The sequence below is a fragment of the Terrapene carolina genome, unplaced genomic scaffold (assembly GCF_002925995.2).
Source record: "Terrapene carolina triunguis isolate 2854851 unplaced genomic scaffold, T_m_triunguis-2.0 Scaffold66, whole genome shotgun sequence".
NCBI lineage: Eukaryota > Metazoa > Chordata > Testudines > Emydidae > Terrapene > Terrapene triunguis.
The window spans coordinates 88872346-88892935 of record NW_020664417.1 but is presented as its reverse complement, the minus strand read 5'-3'; the positions used below and the strand labels follow the sequence as shown (position 1 = coordinate 88892935).

The window sequence follows — 20590 nt, the reverse complement described above, 5'->3', positions numbered from 1 at the left end:
ATATGCATATCACAAATTAGCTCCTAGCTGTAGCTATGAAGAATAAGATTTTATAGAGCAACCTCATTTTGTAAATAAAGCTCAGCTGGTCTTACTCTCTCTTTTTCCTTAAGGACTTGGTAAATATTGAGATGTTCTTGACGGCTAAAGAAGTGGAAGAATCTTTGGAAAGGCAAGAAACTATGACTTGCTTGGCTTGGTGTCATGATAACAAATCCAGGCTCAGGAAAATGAAGGTATGGAAGTGTAATGCACAAAGCTTTAACTTAATGTACATTGCCATGGTTGTATGAACTCCTTGAATATTTGATTTAGGCAATTGAGTTTAAATGTTGGGTCGGAATGATGACTTAGCATGTACTAAACTAAAGATCCTAAGTACAAAATAAATCCCTTTAGTATGCCTAAATCAGGGCAGTTGTACCCACTTACACCAAGGTTAAATTTAACCCTGAACCTAGGTCCTTTAGATGCAAGATTTTCCTTGTCAAATTACAGTGAAATAACATAACAATATGACCTTGCTTTTTAATGTGATTTACAGAAACTTAAATGCAAAGGAGTATAGTCTCATCTCGATGCATGAGGACTTATGTGCATAACTCCTTTGCATCCTGCTGAGAACATACTTCACAGGGTGTATATGAAGTTGTCTTTTAAAAGTGTGGAGAGCAATAGAAATGCTAAACATATATCCTCAAGCTTAACACAGTGGGAGAAATTTACTTTATTAAAAAAGTTTTATCCAGCTATGATGCCTTAAAGAAAAGAGAGTTGAAATATAAGATGCAATAATGCTAAGTTAGAATGTAGTTTTCTCAAAAAAGCTGCATGTAATCTAGTAATGAGCAAAGTACATTTCTTTCCAGCCCTTGTACGCCATGAACTGAAGATAAGGAGTCACTCCATGTTTATCCATATATAGTTAGTTTAAATTCCCTTGTCTTTAAAGTTGCTTTTAAAAGTATGCTGTAATCTTTTATAGGGCTTGCAGAAATCTGTTTTAACTGATATTAACCAAAACCCCTGCCTCCCTCAGAAAGGTGTTTTGTGTCTTCTTTGTTTTTTTTAAACTAAGCGCTTTCTTTAACCAAAAATGTCTGAGTGCATTTAATGACAAGCAAAGAGTGACGTTCTCTGTCACTCAGGGGCGCCAAAATGAGAACGAACCGAAGATGGGACGCAAAAGTAAATCGGCCTGTGATTACTCTAAAGAAAATGATGATCTTGTTATGGAAACCATTAAAGGAAAACCAGAATTGGTATGTAAACACTGTTGCATAATTATACTGCTCAAGAAAACCTTGTGTAATGTTAATATGTTAAGTAACGTAAGAAATTAAATCCAAAGTACTCTTAATTTTTTTCATCAGCAATATTCAATGTAAAAATAAAAACTGGGAATAAAACAACTTCCATGTCCCCCCAAAAATCTATTTCTGCAAGCCCTACTTTACATAAAAGCTAAGGCTGTGAGAGATCAGAGTTGGAGGAAATCACTATGCTTCTTTTTGAAACACACAGGAATGAATTTCTGTCCAGTGTAAGGCAGTTTAGCTGCTTATTAGTGTTAACTTGTTAAATCCTTGCCCACCTTCCTGCAAGTCTAACCAAAAGCTAAACTGGAGAAGAAAGGGTGGGGGCGGGGAAGAAGTCCTGCAGTCCCATTGAGTTACCACTCTTGTGAGTAGGGCTGTAAGATTGTGCCAAAATTTGTGCTATATTGTAATGAATCTGAAATCTACGGACTACATAGGGCTTTTTAAGTTCTGACAGTCTATAAAATCCAATTTAGCTATTGGCTTGCAGTTCACTGGAGGACATCTACACTTCTGAAGACTTTTTTTTTCCATGTATCTTAAAGGGAGGAAGTATAGGTCTAGAATATATTATCTGTATGGGGATGATTACTAAAGAGTGGATCTTTTTTAAAAGATACAAAAAATAAACTAGTCTAAAATCCCAAATGAGTGATGATGTGCAGAGTTAAGTAACTGGATATTTTAAAACAAAGCATCTGAAAATCAGCTCCTCTGTTTTGTCTGCCGATTCAAATTTCAAGAGTTTTGCTTAGAGCAAAGGTTAAGAGTACAGGACAATGTAGCTCTGAAAATCTAGTGGAGTCCTTGTTTCTCTCTGGACAGTCAGGCTTGGGAGTTTAAAAAGAACCTATTTTCAAACAGTGAGTTTTCAACAATTACACTTTAAAACTATATATTCCATCAATGTGATGTTTGAGTTTAAATTTCTTTACAAGTTTCTAATTGTTTTTTTAAAAAAAAAAGAATGGCTGTCATAAATGTGTGCTGCATCACAAACAGCTAACTGACCCAAATTTGGAGCAGTTCAAATTCCTGCTGAGGTCACTGAGGAATTTCGATATTACTATGCAGATAAACAATAAACAAAAGGCAGCCATTCATTAGAAACATGGGGGAGGAAAATGTTCGCTGAATGGACCAGACAAATTTGTGGAATACATATTTATTTTCAATTTTCAGAAGGTGTGTGTGTTTTTGTTTTTTTTAAAGATAATAAAGTAGTTGACTGTGTCCCTATAACGAAGCATAGTGAATTGTTCTTTTCAGAGAGAGAGACTTTTTTTAAATTCTACATGTTCAAAGTTTTCCTATAGCTTTTTTTGTGAACCTGTGCTGAATTTGATTTAAAGGGACACTGTCAGCTTACTTACCTTTTCCAAAAGCAGGTAAATGCAACTTGGTTTTAGTGTGAATAAGATTGTCATTAGTATGGCTTTTAAAACACTGTTCTGGGTTCTTTTGGGGCAGAAAAAAAGGGCCCTCAGTGAGCTAAAATAATGTGCTGCTTTCATGCTAACACGAACATTCAAGTAAACATTTAGAGACCCCCTTTGCCCCAACAATCCTGCACAATTCCATTGTGTCTCATAACTAAGAGGGTTCCTCTGCCTTAACTTTTGCTTCATCTCAGAAATTTCTACAGTATGTGCTGTCTTACAGTTAGAATGTAGTACAAAGCAACACCACTGTCCATTCACACCCATGAGGATTGTGGCATCCTTTAGTCATCAGGACACAACTGGTCCCAATTACGACAATTTATTTTGGAGGAGGGTGAGGAGTAGGAGGCTTTTTGTTTGCTTTTAGGGAATTTTATGCCAGCATTAAACTATTTTACCTGCATGAATACCTAAAAGCAAGCAAAGTTGCATGCCATTAACACTATTTTGTGGCATACTGAGTACTTTGTGCAATGCTGCTTTGGCCCCATCTTAGACCTTGTCTTGTCTTTAATCTCAGAGCTGTCTGGAGTTCAGCCTAAGGATTCAGGAGTTCATTGAACTCATTCGACAGAACAAGAGACTGGATGCTGTGAGGTATGAAATTAGGATGTTTACCAAGCAATTTTCGTAATAAGAACATATTATGCTTCATAAGAAACATGTGACTCTTGGACACCCAGAAGCTCCACTCCAACAAATTGTCTTCTCAGCATTGTTATTATCAAACACTCTCTTGGGATTTAATAGACTACGGTTCATATTGGATTATGTGGAGTTTTAAGCACAGGCTATCATTCTAGATGCACAATTACAAACTTTAAAATGGTTACTGAAAAGAAAACTTTCTGGCTTTGCAAAACTTCAAAATTCAAAAGCAATTATCAAAAAAAAAATACTTTTTTACACTGTTGGTTCCTTGGTGTAGACAAATGCTTCTTGTAACACACAGTTCAGTTTGCAATTACTAGGTAATCTCGAGTACAAGCTAAAAGAGGGTAGATGGGATTGGCTCGCACAGCCAAACTTTCTGTGTCTCAAGGAAAGACGTTTCTCTTTTTATGTGGACTGGTCGGAATCTGATTTAACTTGAACGTTCTAACCATAAATGTTCACGGGTCTAAAACTGGATATAGACTGTTTCAGCTCTGAAGCGTTTTTCCTTATGCAATCTTTATTAAACCCCATTAAACTTTAGGATTTATTTGAAGTATTTTAGTTCCTTATTAAATGGATTATTTTAATACTTTGCATCTCTACAGTGCCTGTTATCTGAGAGTCTCTACTGTGTTACAAAAAATAAGACTCTCTTCACTTCTGTGAGGTATTTAAATGTTATACATATTTTATGTCGGAAAAGACAGTACATGCTTGCCCAAGGTCTTATGAGTCAGTGACCGTGCTGGAAATAAAACTGAGAATTCATGACTCGTTGTCCACTATTCTAATCACAAGACAACTTTCTTGTCTCTGGGTAAATACTTCTTATTTTATTGGGTCAGGAAGTAATGTAAAATGAATAAGCATTTGAGTCAGTGGTCTCAATCTAAGGTGTTGGAATAATGTTTCAGAACATGAAACTGATTCTGTTAAAATCAATGGGATGCCTGTGCTGGGACCTCGTGGTATGCAGATAATATGTGATAATATTTTGAATTATTCTATTACTAAGTTACTGCACAATAAGAGAGGGTGTTTCTGATGAGTTTAGAGTGGTACAGTTATAATTACATGACCGCTTCTACTGCATTTTGTTTACTTAGTGTTGCTTTATAAAATCTTGTTGAAACCAACAGGATATTTGCAGGATACTTGCATCATTTGCTGCCATAACGTTTTTTATGGTAGGGATCGTGCAGTCGTACTGTATACATGGTGCATCATAGAAACAAATAAAAATTCTCAGCGTTTTTAATCAGAACCTCAATTTTTAGATACAGAACACTTTTTTATTAGATCCAAATGGAATACTGTATTGTCTTCAGAAGGGAGGAAAAAGCAAAGTGGATTCTTAATTCTGGGCTACCTGTGTCTCACTGTGATATTCTAGACTGATGCCCTATTGTAACATTGTGACGCTGTTATTGCTATTTTGTCCTGTGTTAACGTGTCTGAAATGTGACAAATTATGCTTTCTGCATTAGCCAGTTGTTGCATAGTCAATTTGCTTTTTGCATAACCTCCAGCTTCCTGTATCAATGTGCAGCAGGCACTGGAAGAGACCAAACAAAGCAATTTTGGAATGTTTTATTAAGAATACCATAGCAATATTCCAATGAAATATACCATATGAATATCATCATAGCTGTTCATCTACAGCTGTGTGTACTGAGAGAACAGCGTATGTGCACTGAGCTCAGAGTATTTCTAAACATGCCTTGTCCTCTAGTTCCTGCTGTGCTTTTGCTTGTTTAGTATTGCAAACGCCAAATGTTCAAAAATCATGCATATTTTTAAAAAATAGACATTGTTTTGGTGTTTACGCTTTGGGGTATAATTGGGTCGTGCTTTCAAGGATTTCTCTGCAACAATGAGGGCTAAACTTTTTTTCTTTTCATGACAACTAAGATTCTCGCAATCACTGGATTCCAGGAGCTGGGCCTTTAAAAAAAAAAAAAAAAAAAAAAAAAAAAAAAAAACCAAAATGAAACATACCAAATAACATCAGACTTGTGATAAACTAGTGAGAGTTGGTAACGCTGCTAGTCACCCATCTCTTTGAGATGGCAGCTGTGAAACTTTTACAGGAATTGGGGGCCTATTGAGACAATCTGGGGCTCTCCAACCATGGCCTGTCACTGGAGTGATGGTTGGAGTGGACCCCTGCCTGAAGGGGGAAGGTCATGGGACTCCTTTCCCTCTCCTGTGCCACCCAGGAGGGGTGGGAGTTCAGGGGCCCAGTGTTGGCGTCAGCATTTGGGGTATCTACTTTAGTAGATAGGCCATAGCTGCTACATTCTTCTCCTGCCATACACACATCACTCTGGTGGTGGTGTTGGTAGGGCCCCTGGAGCAGTGAGTGAGTCAATACCCCATTGAGATGCACGAGGCACTTGACATCTTTGAGTTCTCTTTTTCAAGCTATCTGCACACTCAAACAGACATCACTGCTTCAGGGCTTGTCTATGTAGGGAAATTTTACCAGTATAATTATGCCCCTAAATTTCCCTGTGTAGACAAGCCATCGCTTATGCTTGGGTCACTTTTACATCTTTCAGGGCTGCGAGTGATCTTTCAAAAATGACTGAAGGGGGAGAGCACTTAATTCCCTTAGATTGGGATTTCCAAAGAGTGCCTAGATTTTATTTTATTTTATTTATTTATTTATTTATTTATGATATATAAAAGCTGAGGTTCTAATATAAGCACATGACTCTAGGAGCTGGAGCTCTAGGGATGAGCCTATGGTGTTTGTGACTTAATTAGGACCTGACTAGAATTTCATTTTCTAAAAGACTTTTATGGAGCTCTGGGGATAGGGTTTCAAATTCAAAAGTTGTGTGAGATGTAGTGTGACCTAGGCTTTCCATAGATCTACTCACAACCATTCTACTGCCAAGTAAGAGTGTGTCTGCTGTTGTAACTTGCATGTGAAGAATGCAAGAAAAAGTTAAAGTAGCCCTTAGCAAGTTTGTGCTGGCCTCTTTAAGTCCTGTCTACCTTCTGTTTTCAGCCAGGCACAGCAGGTGGATAGTTCCCAGGGTGCATGGGAGCTGCAGACTTCACCTCAAAGCATTATGAGTATATAGGCAGTGTCATCCCTTTGATAAAGCTGAGACCTGGAGGGAGAAGGAGCTGCTCCACCAAAGGACTGCAAAAGAAGCCTTGTAAGGAATTGGGCAACCAATAGGAAGAGCCCATTGTGGAGAGGAAAGTTGGTCTGTATTGGGACTTTAAGAGCCCTAGAGTGCGGCAAAGATGAAGGAAGAGGCCTTGGGTGAAGAAGCAATGTGGACTTGAGGTCACAAGTAGATACCTGCTTCATTCCAGGTGCCCAACACCAGATCTTGTGATGGAAGGCAGGTAGAAGCTCCCCTTCACCCACCCATATGTCATACAGTGTGGGTAAGAGAGATTGGTTTAATTCTTTTAGAGGAGTGTTGAAGCTAATTTAGTCTTAGGTTGTTTCCAACGGGAACGAGGTCATTCTATCTGCTACATGAGTATAACAAAGCTGTGCAGAAATCAAAGACCTGCAGCAGTTTAGACAGACTTTTTAAGTTATGGTTGGACATAATGAAGGGGAGCCTATGAAAGAAAGTGGCACTGTAAAGGTATGTAAAAATTACTTCAGTATTGGGAGGTCTCTTCTCAATGAAAATCTTTGGGGTAAACTTCAGTATTAAAGCTCTGTTCTTACGTTTCCCAGGCCTAGTTCCAACTCCATTCGAATATGCTGCTTATTTTAAACTTCCACATCATTTCTTTCCTGCTCAGTCCTATCTCTGCCAAAATCTTCATCTCTCTTTTTCCGCACTCAACCCAATATCACTGCTCAACTTCCTAAGAATCAGCTTTATGTAATTTGTAGAATGTTTTTGTCTTTTAAAACAGTTTTTTTAGACAATGATGCCAGTCTTTACAAGCATGGATACTCCATGTGCTGTCATTTAGACACCAGCACCTACAAGGTGCTTTGATATGGCTCTCAAATGTAAGAAATAATGTACAACCTTTGTGGGGAAGCATGAAGAGCTCTCAGATAGTCTTGTTCTTTTTTTCTGAAGCACATGCCCTCCAGATCTGTTGAGTACAGTGGTGTCTTTGTGCTGTATGGCTTTATTGCCTACTTCTGAATTGCTTCTATGCCAAGCTAGCTGTCCTGCATCCTGACAATGGATAGTCATGCTCTAAAAGCACTATTTTCATTGTTGGGAGTGCAGCTTCCTTATAAAAAGCAACAGACGGTCCTGTGGCACCTTTAAGACTAACAGAAGTATTGGGAGCATAAGCTTTCGTGGGTAAGAACCTCACTTGAAAGCTTATGCTCCCAATACTTCTGTTAGTCTTAAAGGTGCCACAGGACCGTCTGTTGCTTTTTACAGATTCAGACTAACACGGCTACCCCTCTGATACAGCTTCCTTATGTTACTCAGAAACCAGACATGGAAGTGGTGTAAGCATAGATAAAGTGGTGATTGGCCCAGAACAGGGGCAAAATGGAGAAGGTGTTTTTATTGTGGGTCTGTGAAAATGTCTTCTTCCTGGCACTGCATTAGGGCTTGTACTCATGGCTAAATCGGCACTGCTGTGATCAATGCAGTGGTGTCAATATAGCGGGTCTGATGAAGACAAACTAAGTTGATGGCAGAGTGCTCTCCCATCAACCGCTTTACTCCACCTCCCCGATAGATGGAAGGTAAGTCGGCTGGAGAGTGTGTCCCGCCGACACAGCGCAGTGTAGACACCGATGGAAGTTGACCTAAGTTAATCAACTTCAGTTACGTAACTCACATAACTGAAGTAGCGTAACTTAGGTCTACTCACCGCTTTAGTGTAGACCAGCCCTTAGAAAGGCTTCTTAAGGTTACCCCAGGGTTGGTGGAAGGAGGCTGCTTGAGATATAAGATGTGTTTTCTGTTATCAGAGCAAAGGTGCAAGTTTGGAACATAAACTGATCTCTTGTGTGACAACACAGCATATTGTCAACATTAAATAACCTAGGCTGGTGTGCACTAGAAAAGTAGGTTGGTTTAACTACATTGGCCAGGGGTGTGGTTTTAAAAAAAACAAAAACCACACCCGTGAGCGGTATTAAGCTGACCGAAGTCCCCATGTAGACAGCACTAGGTCGACGGAAAAATTGTTCCTCTGACCTAGCTACTGCTTCTCGGGGCGGTGGATTACCTGCACTGATGGGAGAATCCCTTCCTCGGCTCAGGTAGTGTCTACACTGAAGCGCTACAGCGGCGCAGCTCTGCTGCTGTAGCATTTTAAGTGTACACAAGCCCGTAATTCATGATTTGCTGTACTGCCAAACCAAACAAACTAAATGTAGCTGTGTCTTTAAACTGCATTAAGTTGGCTTTGATTTGGTTGCAATTTCAGCAGAATGTTTTGTGGAGGTTAGGGCTAGACCTTTTCTAAAAACTCACTGTTTGTGCGTGCTGTTGTGTAGAACAAAGAAAATAAATGTTAGTACCAAAGGCTAAAATTCTGTGCAACTTGCTAGTGAGTCCCTTCCCACACTTTCTAGCAGAGAGGAAGTTTAGGTGTGCTGGGTCAACCCAGCCCCGGGGGTGTGCAAAATCTCCCACCCATACATCTTTAGGTAGGGACCTATGAAAGACTCGTGTTGCATCTCTCTCTGGAAGGAGAAGAGTGACAGCAGGGAACCACACTGACATCACAAACTGTTCTTTGGGCTTCTCTTGCTAAAGGGGTCTTGATTGTTTGTGACGGTGGGGAGGGTGGTAGTAATTGGTCAGGGGAAAATGGAGTGAAACAGGAACTGATTATAATGAAACAATTCAATAAATATACAATACACTAACACTATATAGGAATACATACTGTGTGCGCAAAAAATATTTGGGGTGAGTTATCTTGAAATTTCTGTAGTTATATTCTTAAGCTATATTGAGGGAGCCTAAAGCATTTGTAACAGTGCCCTTTTGTAAAAGTCCTATAAAATAAATCTAAATGATTAGAACATACATGGAAAATCTTAAAAATAGGCCCCCCAAAATTCTAAACATATGGAAAATAAGAGGAGTGTGTGTTAGGGAGGGAGGAATTAATTAGATAAAATAAGTAAAAGAAAATAAAAGCTAAAGGTTACGGAAAGCAAGCTGTCAAAGGCAAATGACCATGAGCATACAACTAAACTGCTAAGGCTCGAAACAATAACTGTGTATAGTGGGAAATTGGCAATGGCAAGGAATTGTATAACAAACCTTCCTTCTTCCATAGAACTAATAAGACACTTGCCAGTTGTTACCCTAATCATTTTGGGCCCCGATCTGCAATGTGCTCCGTTCTTCATTCAGACTCCAGGCAGGCATGGAATAATTTAAAGGCTCAGAGCTTTTGCTTGTCTATTGTGTCCTTTTCCCCTCTTTCCTCATTTTGTGCCCTGCCACAAAGCACTCACAATCAAGAAAAGAAAAGATACTGTGTGTCTGTGTGTGTGTGTGTGTGTGTGTGTGTGCGTGTGTGTGTGTGCGCAGCACACAGCATACTGTGGGCACCACACCAGTATGAATAGTATCTAATAATTAAAACAACTTCATTTACATATCAAGGAGCTATTTAGATATCCACCTGTCTTACAATGAGCACATAAGATTTTCACTAGTCTTTCAGAAGACTGTCCGATATTGGAAAAGGAAATGTCCAATATAGTAAAGGGAATTGTTCCCCTTTGTTTCTAATTGCCCAACAGTTGCCCACACCTACACTACAAAGTCAGTGTATGAATTGTCACTTATTTGAAATACTACTTGTGTGGGGTGGGAAGAGGTTCTGTCCTTTATTTAAAGTTTGTGTTTGAATTAATATTTCCTAAGTTGTATAGTAAGTCTATAAATTGAGTTATCACCTTAACTTGTTCTTCAAGTGCATATTTTAAATCATTATACTGGATTTTTAAGGGCAAAGTATACATGTATTCTATATAAAGATATTTAATTGATCCTGAATCGCAACAGATGCAACTGGCAATTAAAACTTTTCCAGTTGTAATAGTTCAGTCTGAATTGTTTTGAGTTTTTTTTATTCTGACGTAAGAAAAAGGGGAACTGCAGAATGTCTTTGTCTAATTCAATGCTTTTGATAGCACTGATTCACTCCTAGCACTATGCATTCTGTGTTCAACATCTCACTGCAAGCTCTAAAGAAACTTGCTTTAGAAAATACTGTTAACTAGTGGATATTTTGAACATTTCCTGTCTGATTTGTTAACTTTAAAACAAATATTTTCATGAATAACAAAGAAAATTTGAAAACTAACTTATTTTGGAAGGTGTAGCATAAAAATTCTGATTGCTTTTAGCAAACCACTACCACTTCTGTTTTTATTAGCTTGCTTCTGTTAAGTGCCTGCAGCAGGATTCTTTCAGTATTGTGTCCATGATGCAATAAATAGGTCAGGCATCCATTAGAAAGCAGAAAAAGAGGCTGTTTACCAAGTAGTTTCCTGTATGAGTGGAACTCAGAGAGCTGACATTTTGTTGAAACGCAGCTGGTGTTTAAATAAGTTTGAAAGCTTTGCTTACTGCCTGCTGAGAACCTCTAAAGTGACATATTGCTTTTAGGATACAATTGATGTGAGCTTTAAAAATATATATCTTATTTAATAACAATGTTTGAATTTCTAAAGCTTTTTAGAATGTGTGCACACTGAGTTGCTCCAAGGTTGTTCGTCAGAGTGCTCTTGAAAGAGCAAGTTTCAAGAATATACAAAAACTGTTTAATGCTAAGGCTGTGACACGAAGGTAGAAAATTCAAAGTTCAGGTTAATACTCTGTGCTTAATTCATGGAGCCTTTTAAAAAAAATAAAGGCAAAACCTTTTACAAAACATGTTAGGGATATATTGATGCTAACTTCACTCTTTCTGGCTGTTGTCAGACTTCTACACCTATACTTAATTAAATATGCAAAATTTCCATTCCAGGGATTTTCAACACTGTCAGGATGCAAAAGATATATACCCACTAGTGATGGGTAATCATGAGAGGCTTTATTCAGATGCTGATAAAGGCTTTTTGTAACTCAACTAGATCTTAGCTGGGGGCAGGGGGAAATAGTGCTGTGTACACAAGGAGAAAAGGGAGATAGTCAATTCATTTCAGATCCATTTTTGCAATAAGACTAGGTTTGGCCAGAGTCTTGGTTTTCCTCATTCTGTTTTTGTTTTCAGAACAGGTGGATAAGTGGAATAACTTCATGGTGCTTTTTCAGTACAAACTTATTTGACTGCTAGTAAAGGGGTTCGAGATAAGGAAGCTGTTCTAACATGGTCCATTGAGCAGAATAAAGAACATGTCCTCCCTGATAACGCTTTACATTCTGTGTTCAGTTATTGCCACTGCCTGATTAATATATTCAGTCATATAGTGCGTAGAGATCCATGTGCCTTGTATATCTTGTAATTGAGTGTACTGCAGCTGTAGTTGGAGTAGTGACTGAAACGTGAGTTTTCATTTTCTCTTTGATTTTCTCAGTCAAATTTGCTCTGGTTTCTGGTTTTGTGTCAAAGTACACACACACACGTGCACGCTATGATGGCATAGAAGTTATTATATATAATTACTTCTATGTCATGATAGGTATGTCAACTTCACAGACAAATCAAATAAAAAACCAAGGTCCTTGCCCCCAAAGTTGACAACTCCTCCTGGGATTTGAGCAAACTGCTCTTTCTGCCTATAACACCATGATCTGCAATGAGAATTTAGCAATTTTGGTGATGTATTGGGCAGAATAAATTTATAGCGCATTCTGTCATAGTCGTATTGATTCACCTGTGTTAATGATAGTAAAAACTTGGTCCATCAGAAGAGTAAGAGAATGTGGTGTTCAAGCCACACTGATGTGCCATTTTTACAGTTACTTTCTTGACCGTAGCAGCCCTTTAAAAATTTGAACTCAACAGGATAGCCCTAAGAGATACTATAAACATTTCAAGATGATGTCTTCACTGAGTTCTTGGGAAGAAAGGAGTTTCACTTGGCTAGGTTCAGTTAGGAATCTGAGCTTTCATGTGATCAGTTAGTTCAGTATTCTTATCTGACTGCAGTGTCAATTAAGAATTTAAAGGAGTAGCCAGTATATAATCTTTGGGGTTTTTACTTTAATCGTATAGATGCTGGGTGAAGCTCTGGTCTCATTGAAATCAGTGGCAAAACTACCACTGATTTCAGTGAGGCCAGAATTTCACTTGCTGTCTTCTGTAGCTGAAGGAATTGTTGTCAGTATGGTGTGATAGGATACGGCCTTTCCTTGAGTGGTAATTATTGATGGTACTTGGTCAGGTTACTGACAATAGACCTGACTAATCAAAATTACTTTCTTTAGGATAGAAGTTTAAATATTGTACAACACCCTTCCACCATCCACAGTATTAAATTATCTCTGTATGAGAATCCATCATGTTTGTCTTCTGCTCCAATAACAGTTGCAGAAATTCAGTGAATCAAATCTCATCCTTTCTTTTTTCATGGCATGGTATGTATGGGAGCATAAGAGACGAAGTAAGACACCAATGGAAGAGGATAGACAAAGTTGACACAGAGGGATGGAGGAGATAAACTAGTGGGACAAATAGCATGCAGGCTATCTAATGGTGTTATATCCTTGTATGGGAGAACTGCCCCTTACTTCACAGCGGGGGCTTTGGAGAGTCGTTGGGCAACAAACTCACCTCCTTTTTCTCAAGGGCTACTTTGCATCTATTTCTAGTCTCCCTTTTTGCCTGGCTGAGTAATGAATTCAGCCCTTAATTGGAGATGGGGGAGGAGGAGAGGAGGCTCTAGGAGAGGAAAGATTAAAAAGGCGGGAGTGGGGAATTTGAGAAGAAACTTATCAGCTGGCAACTACAGAAACAGGACCGCCTTCGTCTTAACCCAGTGTGAGGAAATGTTTGAGATTTTTGTATTGGTTTCTGTTTACTTGCTCCAGTCTTCTGCAATATGGAGTAGTCACATTTAAATAGATAAACATAAGAAACAAATAAGCTTTGCTCGCTGGCTTATGCAGATGTACTGAATTGGGAACACTACTTCATTCATGGTTCCCTGAAAAAGACCCTGCATACTCAGCATTAATTCTGGCTTGTTTTTGCATGTGCAGTGAACTTGGGACAGTACTTGATATCCCTATCAGTTTGCCTGGCACATGTAATAGTGAGTGATATTTGATTGGAACGCTCCCACTAAAAGTGAATTATCAAGAAGAAAAAGTCATAATGGGTAGTTTTATAGACTGCTGCTGAACGGAGGTGCCATTTTCCCTTTGGCTCCGTAACTAATAACAATAATTCTCAGCTCTTTGAGTGCTAGTCCCCATGTGCATACCACTGGCTCTACATGCACTCCATGTGCCTGAGACCAGAAGATTCTAGCTAGTAGTGTCTGTTGGTTCTCGGCACTATCTCTCTCCTTGTGCTCTGATCCAAGGGTATAAGGCATGGTGTGGACTGATGCCACCTCTCCATTTCCTTCTTACCACCACATGGTCTGAGACAGAACACTCCAGTGTCCATGGTCTGACCCTTCAGTGTCATTCCTATAAATATTAAACAGTAAATATTGTAAACTCTTCTTAGTTTTGTTAATTTTAGATAGCTAGATTTTGGGGGAGCACCACCTTCTCCCCCTTCCTGGCATGGTACACTGATTAGGCCCAGGATTCATGTCTCCTGCCCCTGTTCTTTCCCAGTCAGTGATGACCACCAGAGGCGCCTCTGTTGCGTTAGAGAAGCTCATATCTCCACTAAGTGCAGTATCCACCACTCTTTCCCAAACCCATCAAGTGTGGGAGTTTAGGAAGCAACTTGTGGAGCAGGCTATCAGGCCTTAGTCATATCTGAGCTGTGCAGACTCATCCGTATAGCGGGCTGAGGTGTACCAAATGGCAGGCTTCAGTGATTAAACGTCTCCCCTTCAGTGCCATCAGTAGGAGCAGGAGCAGGACTTAGGACCATTGATACTGAGTAAAGAGAGGCATGAGCATCAGTCAGTACGGTCTTTGGTACTGATGGACAAATGATTACCCCATACATCATCGGTGCCAATTCCAAAGGTTCATAGAGACAGAATTTATCATGTTGACAAATGTACCACTTTGCAGGACATCACCATTTTGCCAGATCTGGAATCCTCCGCTCTTATCTGAATTGATTCTTCCAAGGGAGATTGACACTATCTAGCCACAAATATTATGGAAGAGACTGTTCTTCTATTTCTTCTACCAGCTGGTATCATTCCTCAAACAGTTCTGACAGCAATGGGCTTGGAGATGGAGCCCACAGTTTCTTCATCGGGTGAATCTGGCATGGGAGAGAGACTCTCGACACTTCCTCCAAGGGATGTGAACCTGAATAGAGGCTCCAGAATCTCTGGGGGCCCGTCAGAAACACATAAGATGGGATTGCCCCCCCCACACACACACACCCCTCTGGGACTTGTGGTACCTTATGCCTTTGGGTCCACTCCCAACCACGATAGATCCCTCTCCCTGGCCTTAGTAGGGACTGCGGAACCTGTACATGCATTATTCTGAATCCGTCTGGTCCCACAAAGACCATCACATCCCTCTCCTCTGAGTAACCAGCCTGAACTATCCCCAGAACCCATGGAGGAAGAAGAACCGGACCCAGAGTTACAGTAAGGTACATAGTCTTCCTCTCCTGACATTATCCTCTTCCTCCCTGCTCCAGCATCAGTCTTCACCAGACAATTATAAGCAATTCAGGAGTTATGAAGGATTGATGATGTCCTCCAGATCTCCTTGGAAGAAGTCAGTCATCCCACAAATTCATGGACATTTTGCAAAGTACAGAATGTACTAGGGTTGCACTCCTAGTCAGCAAGGCTATCCTATACCCAGCCAAAGAGCCATGGGACACCCCAGCAACATGTGCCCCACATTTAATAGGGCAGAGAAGAGATACTTTGTTTCTCCCATGGGACCAGAATTTCTCTTGACTCATCCTGCCCAAAACTCCCTGGTGATTCAGGCTGATACAGAGAGAATTAGAAAACCATCTATCAAATCTCTCCCTATAGACCAGAAAGCCAAATGCTTGGACCTCCTAGGGAGGAAAGCATTCATATCTACCAGCCTCCAATTCTATATAGCCAACTATCAGTCCGCACCACCCCTTATATTCTCTGATCAGAGAACGAGGAGAAAGAGAGCAGAGGGGTGGACCAGCGGACAATACTGGCAAGAATCTTCTGTGCTCAGCCACAGGGAGTGCATGTGTACCCACTGTGGAATACAGATAAGGGTCACACATCTCAAAGAACTCCACTTACAGAAAGTAGGTAACCTTTCTGTTTTTATTAATAGCTTCTTTAAAAAAGCAGCCCGCTCCCTCTCCTCTCCCCCAACCCCCAAAATCCTTTTTATTTTCTATAGGGTATCTGGTAACTTTGATTCTGTGCTTTGTATAATCAATCCCTTTAAAAAGTTATTGCTTTGGTGCAGCTGTGTACTCTTGGCCTCCTAGTTTTCTTTTAATACATTGAGGCTTGTCCCCTTTTCCAAGTTATCAAAGTATACTGCTGCTACCATAATACAGTCAGTATTCAGAGAACAATATTTGCCTTCTTGAAATTACTCACCCAAAATAGGGAGCTGTGTAGAGTAGAAACAGTCTGTCCTATATGATTTCCATTACGTTGTGGTTTGGGCTGGAAGAGGAAGTGGGTATACTGAAATATTGCTAAAGAGTGTTCTCATGGTATTGATGATGCAGCCAAAACCAGGGTAATGTATAGAGTCTTATAAAATTCTTTTTGAACATAACTTTCCAAACCTCAGTTTGAATTCAGCCGAAAGATGGGCAGTGGCAGAATGCTTTCAATTTACAGTAGTATTTTGAAACTGGTTAGCTTTTTTTCTTTTTGCATTTTTAAAATTTTTTACTCCTGAGGGAATTCTGTGCCAAAAAATTAAAAATTCTGTGCACAATATTTTAAAATTCTGCATATTTTATTTGTCAAAATAACACAATATAATCACTCCATTTTCAAGTATTTGCTGACAAGTATTTTGAAATAAATTACCAAAATAATTGAAAATGGTGTGATTATATTGTGTTATTTTGACAATTAAAATATTCATAACTTTGCAGAATTTAAATTTTTAGCACAAAATTCCCTCACGAGTACCAGGGTTCTGGGTGCAGGCAACTTGGTGGGGGGGGGTCTGTGTGCAGGGGGGAATCTGAAGGCACAGGGGGTCGGTGCGGGGTTGTGGGTGCAGGAGGAATGGGACTCTGCAGGGGAGTCCAGGTGAAGGTGATTAGGGCTCTGGGGGTAGGGCTGGGGGAGTGAGGCTTGGTGGGTGGGGGGGTCAGGGTACAGCTGGTTGGGGCTCAGTGGGATGGAGGTCCGGGTGTGGGGGGCTCCTGATGCAGGGGGTGAGACTTGGCAAGGTGGGGGACTAGGGGGCTCGGTGGGGGGAGGGGGGCGCTCCTGATGTGGGAGGGGCTCAGTGGGGGGGTTCCAGGTGCGTGGATGGGGGAAGGGGTCACTGTATAGGGAGTTGTTCCCCCGTCCATCCGAACCCCCCCCCCCCCCCCCCCCCCCCCCCCCCCCCCCCCCCCCCCCCCCCACCCCCCCCCCCCCCCCCCCCCCCCCCCCCCCCCCCCCCCCCCCCCCCCGTGGTGCAGAGCTTCAGCCCTGGCTGCTCAGTGCAGGGGAGGGGGGAACTCCATCTCCGGCCTCCTTCTCCGCCCACCCAGCTGGGACTGTCGTCCCTGGGTGGCCCAAGCATCCCCAGACCGCCATCCCTCCAGTGATTTACCTGTCCCCCAGCTGCTGGGGAGGGGTGAGCGAGCACTAGTGCAGCTTCTCTTTGCTTTCCCACAGAAATCATTTTCTGCAAAGAAAATTTGGAGCGGGGGAGAGGGGGGCATTTTTCTGCTGCGCCGCAGTGGTGCAGAATTTCCCCAGGAGTATAAAATGGACAGAATTATTGCAGCCTAGAGCAAATATAATACCTTGCACTAACATAACATTTCTGAGCAAAAGCCCTCAAAACACTTTACAAAGATGTTTAATTATCCTCTCCATGTTACAGATGGGAAACCAAGGCACAGAAGTGCCTTGCCCATAGTCAAAGTGAGATGACAGGAATCGATTTCAAGGCCAGAAAGAACCATTGTGATCATCTAGTTTCACCTCCTATAGAACACAGGCCATAAAACTTACCCAAAATAATTCCTAGGGCGTATCTTTTGGAAAAACATTCAGTCTCTGTTTAAAAATTGTCAGCAATGGAGAATCCACTACGACACACGGAAAATTGTTCCAGTAATTAATTACCCTCAGTGTTAAAAGTTTACATCTTATTTCCAGTCTGAATTTGTTTAGATTCTGCTTGTAGCCATTGGATCATGTTATGTCTTTCTCTCCTAGAGTCAAGAGCCCATTATTAAATATTTATTCCCCACATAGGTACTTATAGACTGTAATCAGGTCACCCCTTAACCACAGATCTCCTGACTCTGTCACATGGTCGTCAGTCCACTAGACCAAACAGCACCCTACTGAAAATAGGGGTTTATAGTGGAAGTGCTGAACTAGCTCTGTTAAAGGTTAGCAGATACTACTGTAACTCACTCACAAATATACTGCTTTGTTTCTTAATTGATTGGTTTTAAAAATTTCAGCTCTTGGGGGGGAAAAACTGGACATTCATAAGATGACTACTTTAAGTGTGCTGTATAGGATCTTTCTCAGGAAGCCTCTGAAGTATCTGCAAGCCCTAGTAACTTCATGTTTCTCAAGAGGTTTTTAAATGTTAATCCATTCAAACTTTTTTAAAATCACTTTTAGTTTTACTTTCAATAAGTTATTTTGGTTTGTTCTCTAGCCTTAGTAGACCAAATTTGTTTGAGACACAAGGTGGGTGAGGCAATTGTTATATTTGGACCAAGCAGTGAAGGAGACAGATACAGGGGGAAGCTGATTTAAACACAGATATCTGCTGTGGTGACTGTATTGTCTGGCAACAAACAGAAGTGAAGCTCTGCTCTGAGTACAGAGTACCTAAGCATTTAAAAGAGCAGGACATGACATTCCTCCACCCTATTTTAAAATGCTTCCCAACTATATATACATTGTCATTATAGCTCAGTGGTTTGAGCGTTGGCCTACTAAACCCAGGGTTGTGAGTTCAATCCTTGAGGGGGCCATTTAGGGATCTGGGACAAAAATCTGTCTGGGGATTGGTCCTGCTTTGAGAAGGGGGTTGGACTAGATGACCTCCTGAAGTCCCTTCCAACCCTGATATTCTATGCTTCTATGAAAACACTATATAACCTGACTAAAAATTGTGGGTGGACTACCACAGACTTTCAAGTTGCAAGGGATTATTCTTCCCTGGACTTGCAGTTAACTTGCTAAACAACTTATAAATTCAAGCACACCACTGATTTTCACATACTCTTGGTGATGTGGTGGTGGTGGTATGGTATTGTTCTATACAAAAGGAACAGTCGGTGGTAAGGAATCCACTGGCTCTGGTACCAGAGTTCTGTCCAACAAGTCATTGACATTAGGAGTTGTATCAGGAGAAGGTTCAATTGCAGGAACAGAAAATTCTACTGGAACATCCCTGGACTCTCGTACTTGTCAAGGCTGCAACTAGCCCATATGTCATTTCCTTTAAAGTACTGTTGGATAGTTTTTACCACAAACAACAAATGTCCTGTACATTTTACAAGTTCTCCAGGTATCCATTTCACTCAACAACCATAGTTGAGAGTCCACATTAAGTCTCCTACTTGAAAAGAACAATGGCAGGTCTCACATCATTGATCAGTTTGCCTAGCTTGGGATCTGGCAACATGTAAGGTAACATCCGGATGTAGCAGGTCCAAACAGGTACACAAAGATTGCTTCAAAAAAGAGTTGCAGGTGATTCCTGGGTAGAACATGTGGTGTGTTCCTGTAGACAAGCAAGAAATTGTCCAGTCTCTGCTGATGATTCAAAATAGACTTGTTGGCGCTTAAGACATGCTTAAGTGTCTAGACAAAGTGTTCCACTAGTCTTTGTGTAGCAGAATGGTATACAATGTGCTGAATTCCATTTGAATGGAATTCTTCTGAACAGAATTGAGGTCCATTGTCACTCACCAACTGTAACAGTCGACCATTTAGGCTAAACAAGATACAAAGATGTGCGATTATGTTGGTAGCTGTAGTAAATGAGTATCCACTATGACCAAAAACATACAAGCTTCAAATGGTCCAGCAAAGTCGACCTGAATATGTGATCAAGGAGTCTCGGGCCACGACCAAAGGTGTAGACAAGCTGAGCCAAGATCATGCTGAATTTGCTGACACATAGTACAGCACTTTGCCTTCCTCTCAATGTCTTTGTCAATCTCTGGCCACATGACTCTGGGCTTTGGCTTTCATCCATACATAAGTGATTTCAGAATGATCACACTCAGGCCCTGTAAATGCAATCGTGATTCACAGATAATTCATGTGACTGTGAATTGTGTAAACTGTGGGTTTTTATGATCAACACTGTACCCTGTAGTACCATTTCTTTCATAAAAGAAATCACACTGAGATAAAACACTTTTATCTGAGGTTTCTTTGGGTTGACAGAAGCTTGGATATAGTAGGTATAACAGCCCATCAGCTTTGCTGGGTTGAGTCCCTTTATGGAATTGAATAGTCTAGGAATGAGCTAAAAATAGCAATGCCCAGCATTGCATGCAAGCAGCAGCTAATGACAGAATTCCATGTTTTGTTCCAAAAATTGAAGTTAATGAGCGGTGATCCGTCAGCAAGGTAAAATGTCTGCTATGCAGATAGGTATGGAACTTACAAATTTTGAAGATTATGCCGAGAACATTATGGATGGACAGTTCTTGCTGGATTTGTATATAGTTCTTCAGGTGCCGTGAGTCTTTGTGAAGAAGGCAATTACTTTCTCTCTGCCATCAGGAAAAATGTGAGAAAACTGCACCCATTCCATATGGTGAAGCATCATAAGCTAATTGCAATGGTAGCGAGGTGTCAAAGTACATAAGAACTTTGGCTGATGTCAGTTCTTTTGCTTCCTTAAATGCACATTCACGTTCTTTAGTCCTTTTCCCTTTTTTTTTGGCATGTAACAATTCATGTAAAAGTGCCAA

General features: G+C 40.6%; 1 protein-coding gene across 4 annotated transcripts in view; it reads left to right on the top strand.

Moving 5' to 3' along the window:
- Positions 1-20590, top strand: part of MAEA (macrophage erythroblast attacher) — a 111117-nt gene that overhangs the window by 77340 nt on the left and 13187 nt on the right. For 2 of the 4 annotated variants that reach the window (XM_026648087.2, XM_026648090.2), the window contains exons 4-6: positions 114-236; positions 1149-1262; positions 3282-3358. In XM_026648087.2, the coding sequence (XP_026503872.2) occupies positions 114-236; positions 1149-1262; positions 3282-3358 (314 nt within the window). The remainder of the gene's footprint in view (positions 1-113; positions 237-1148; positions 1263-3281; positions 3359-20590) is intronic. The other 2 variants (XM_026648088.2, XM_026648089.2) reach the window with 1 other exon arrangement.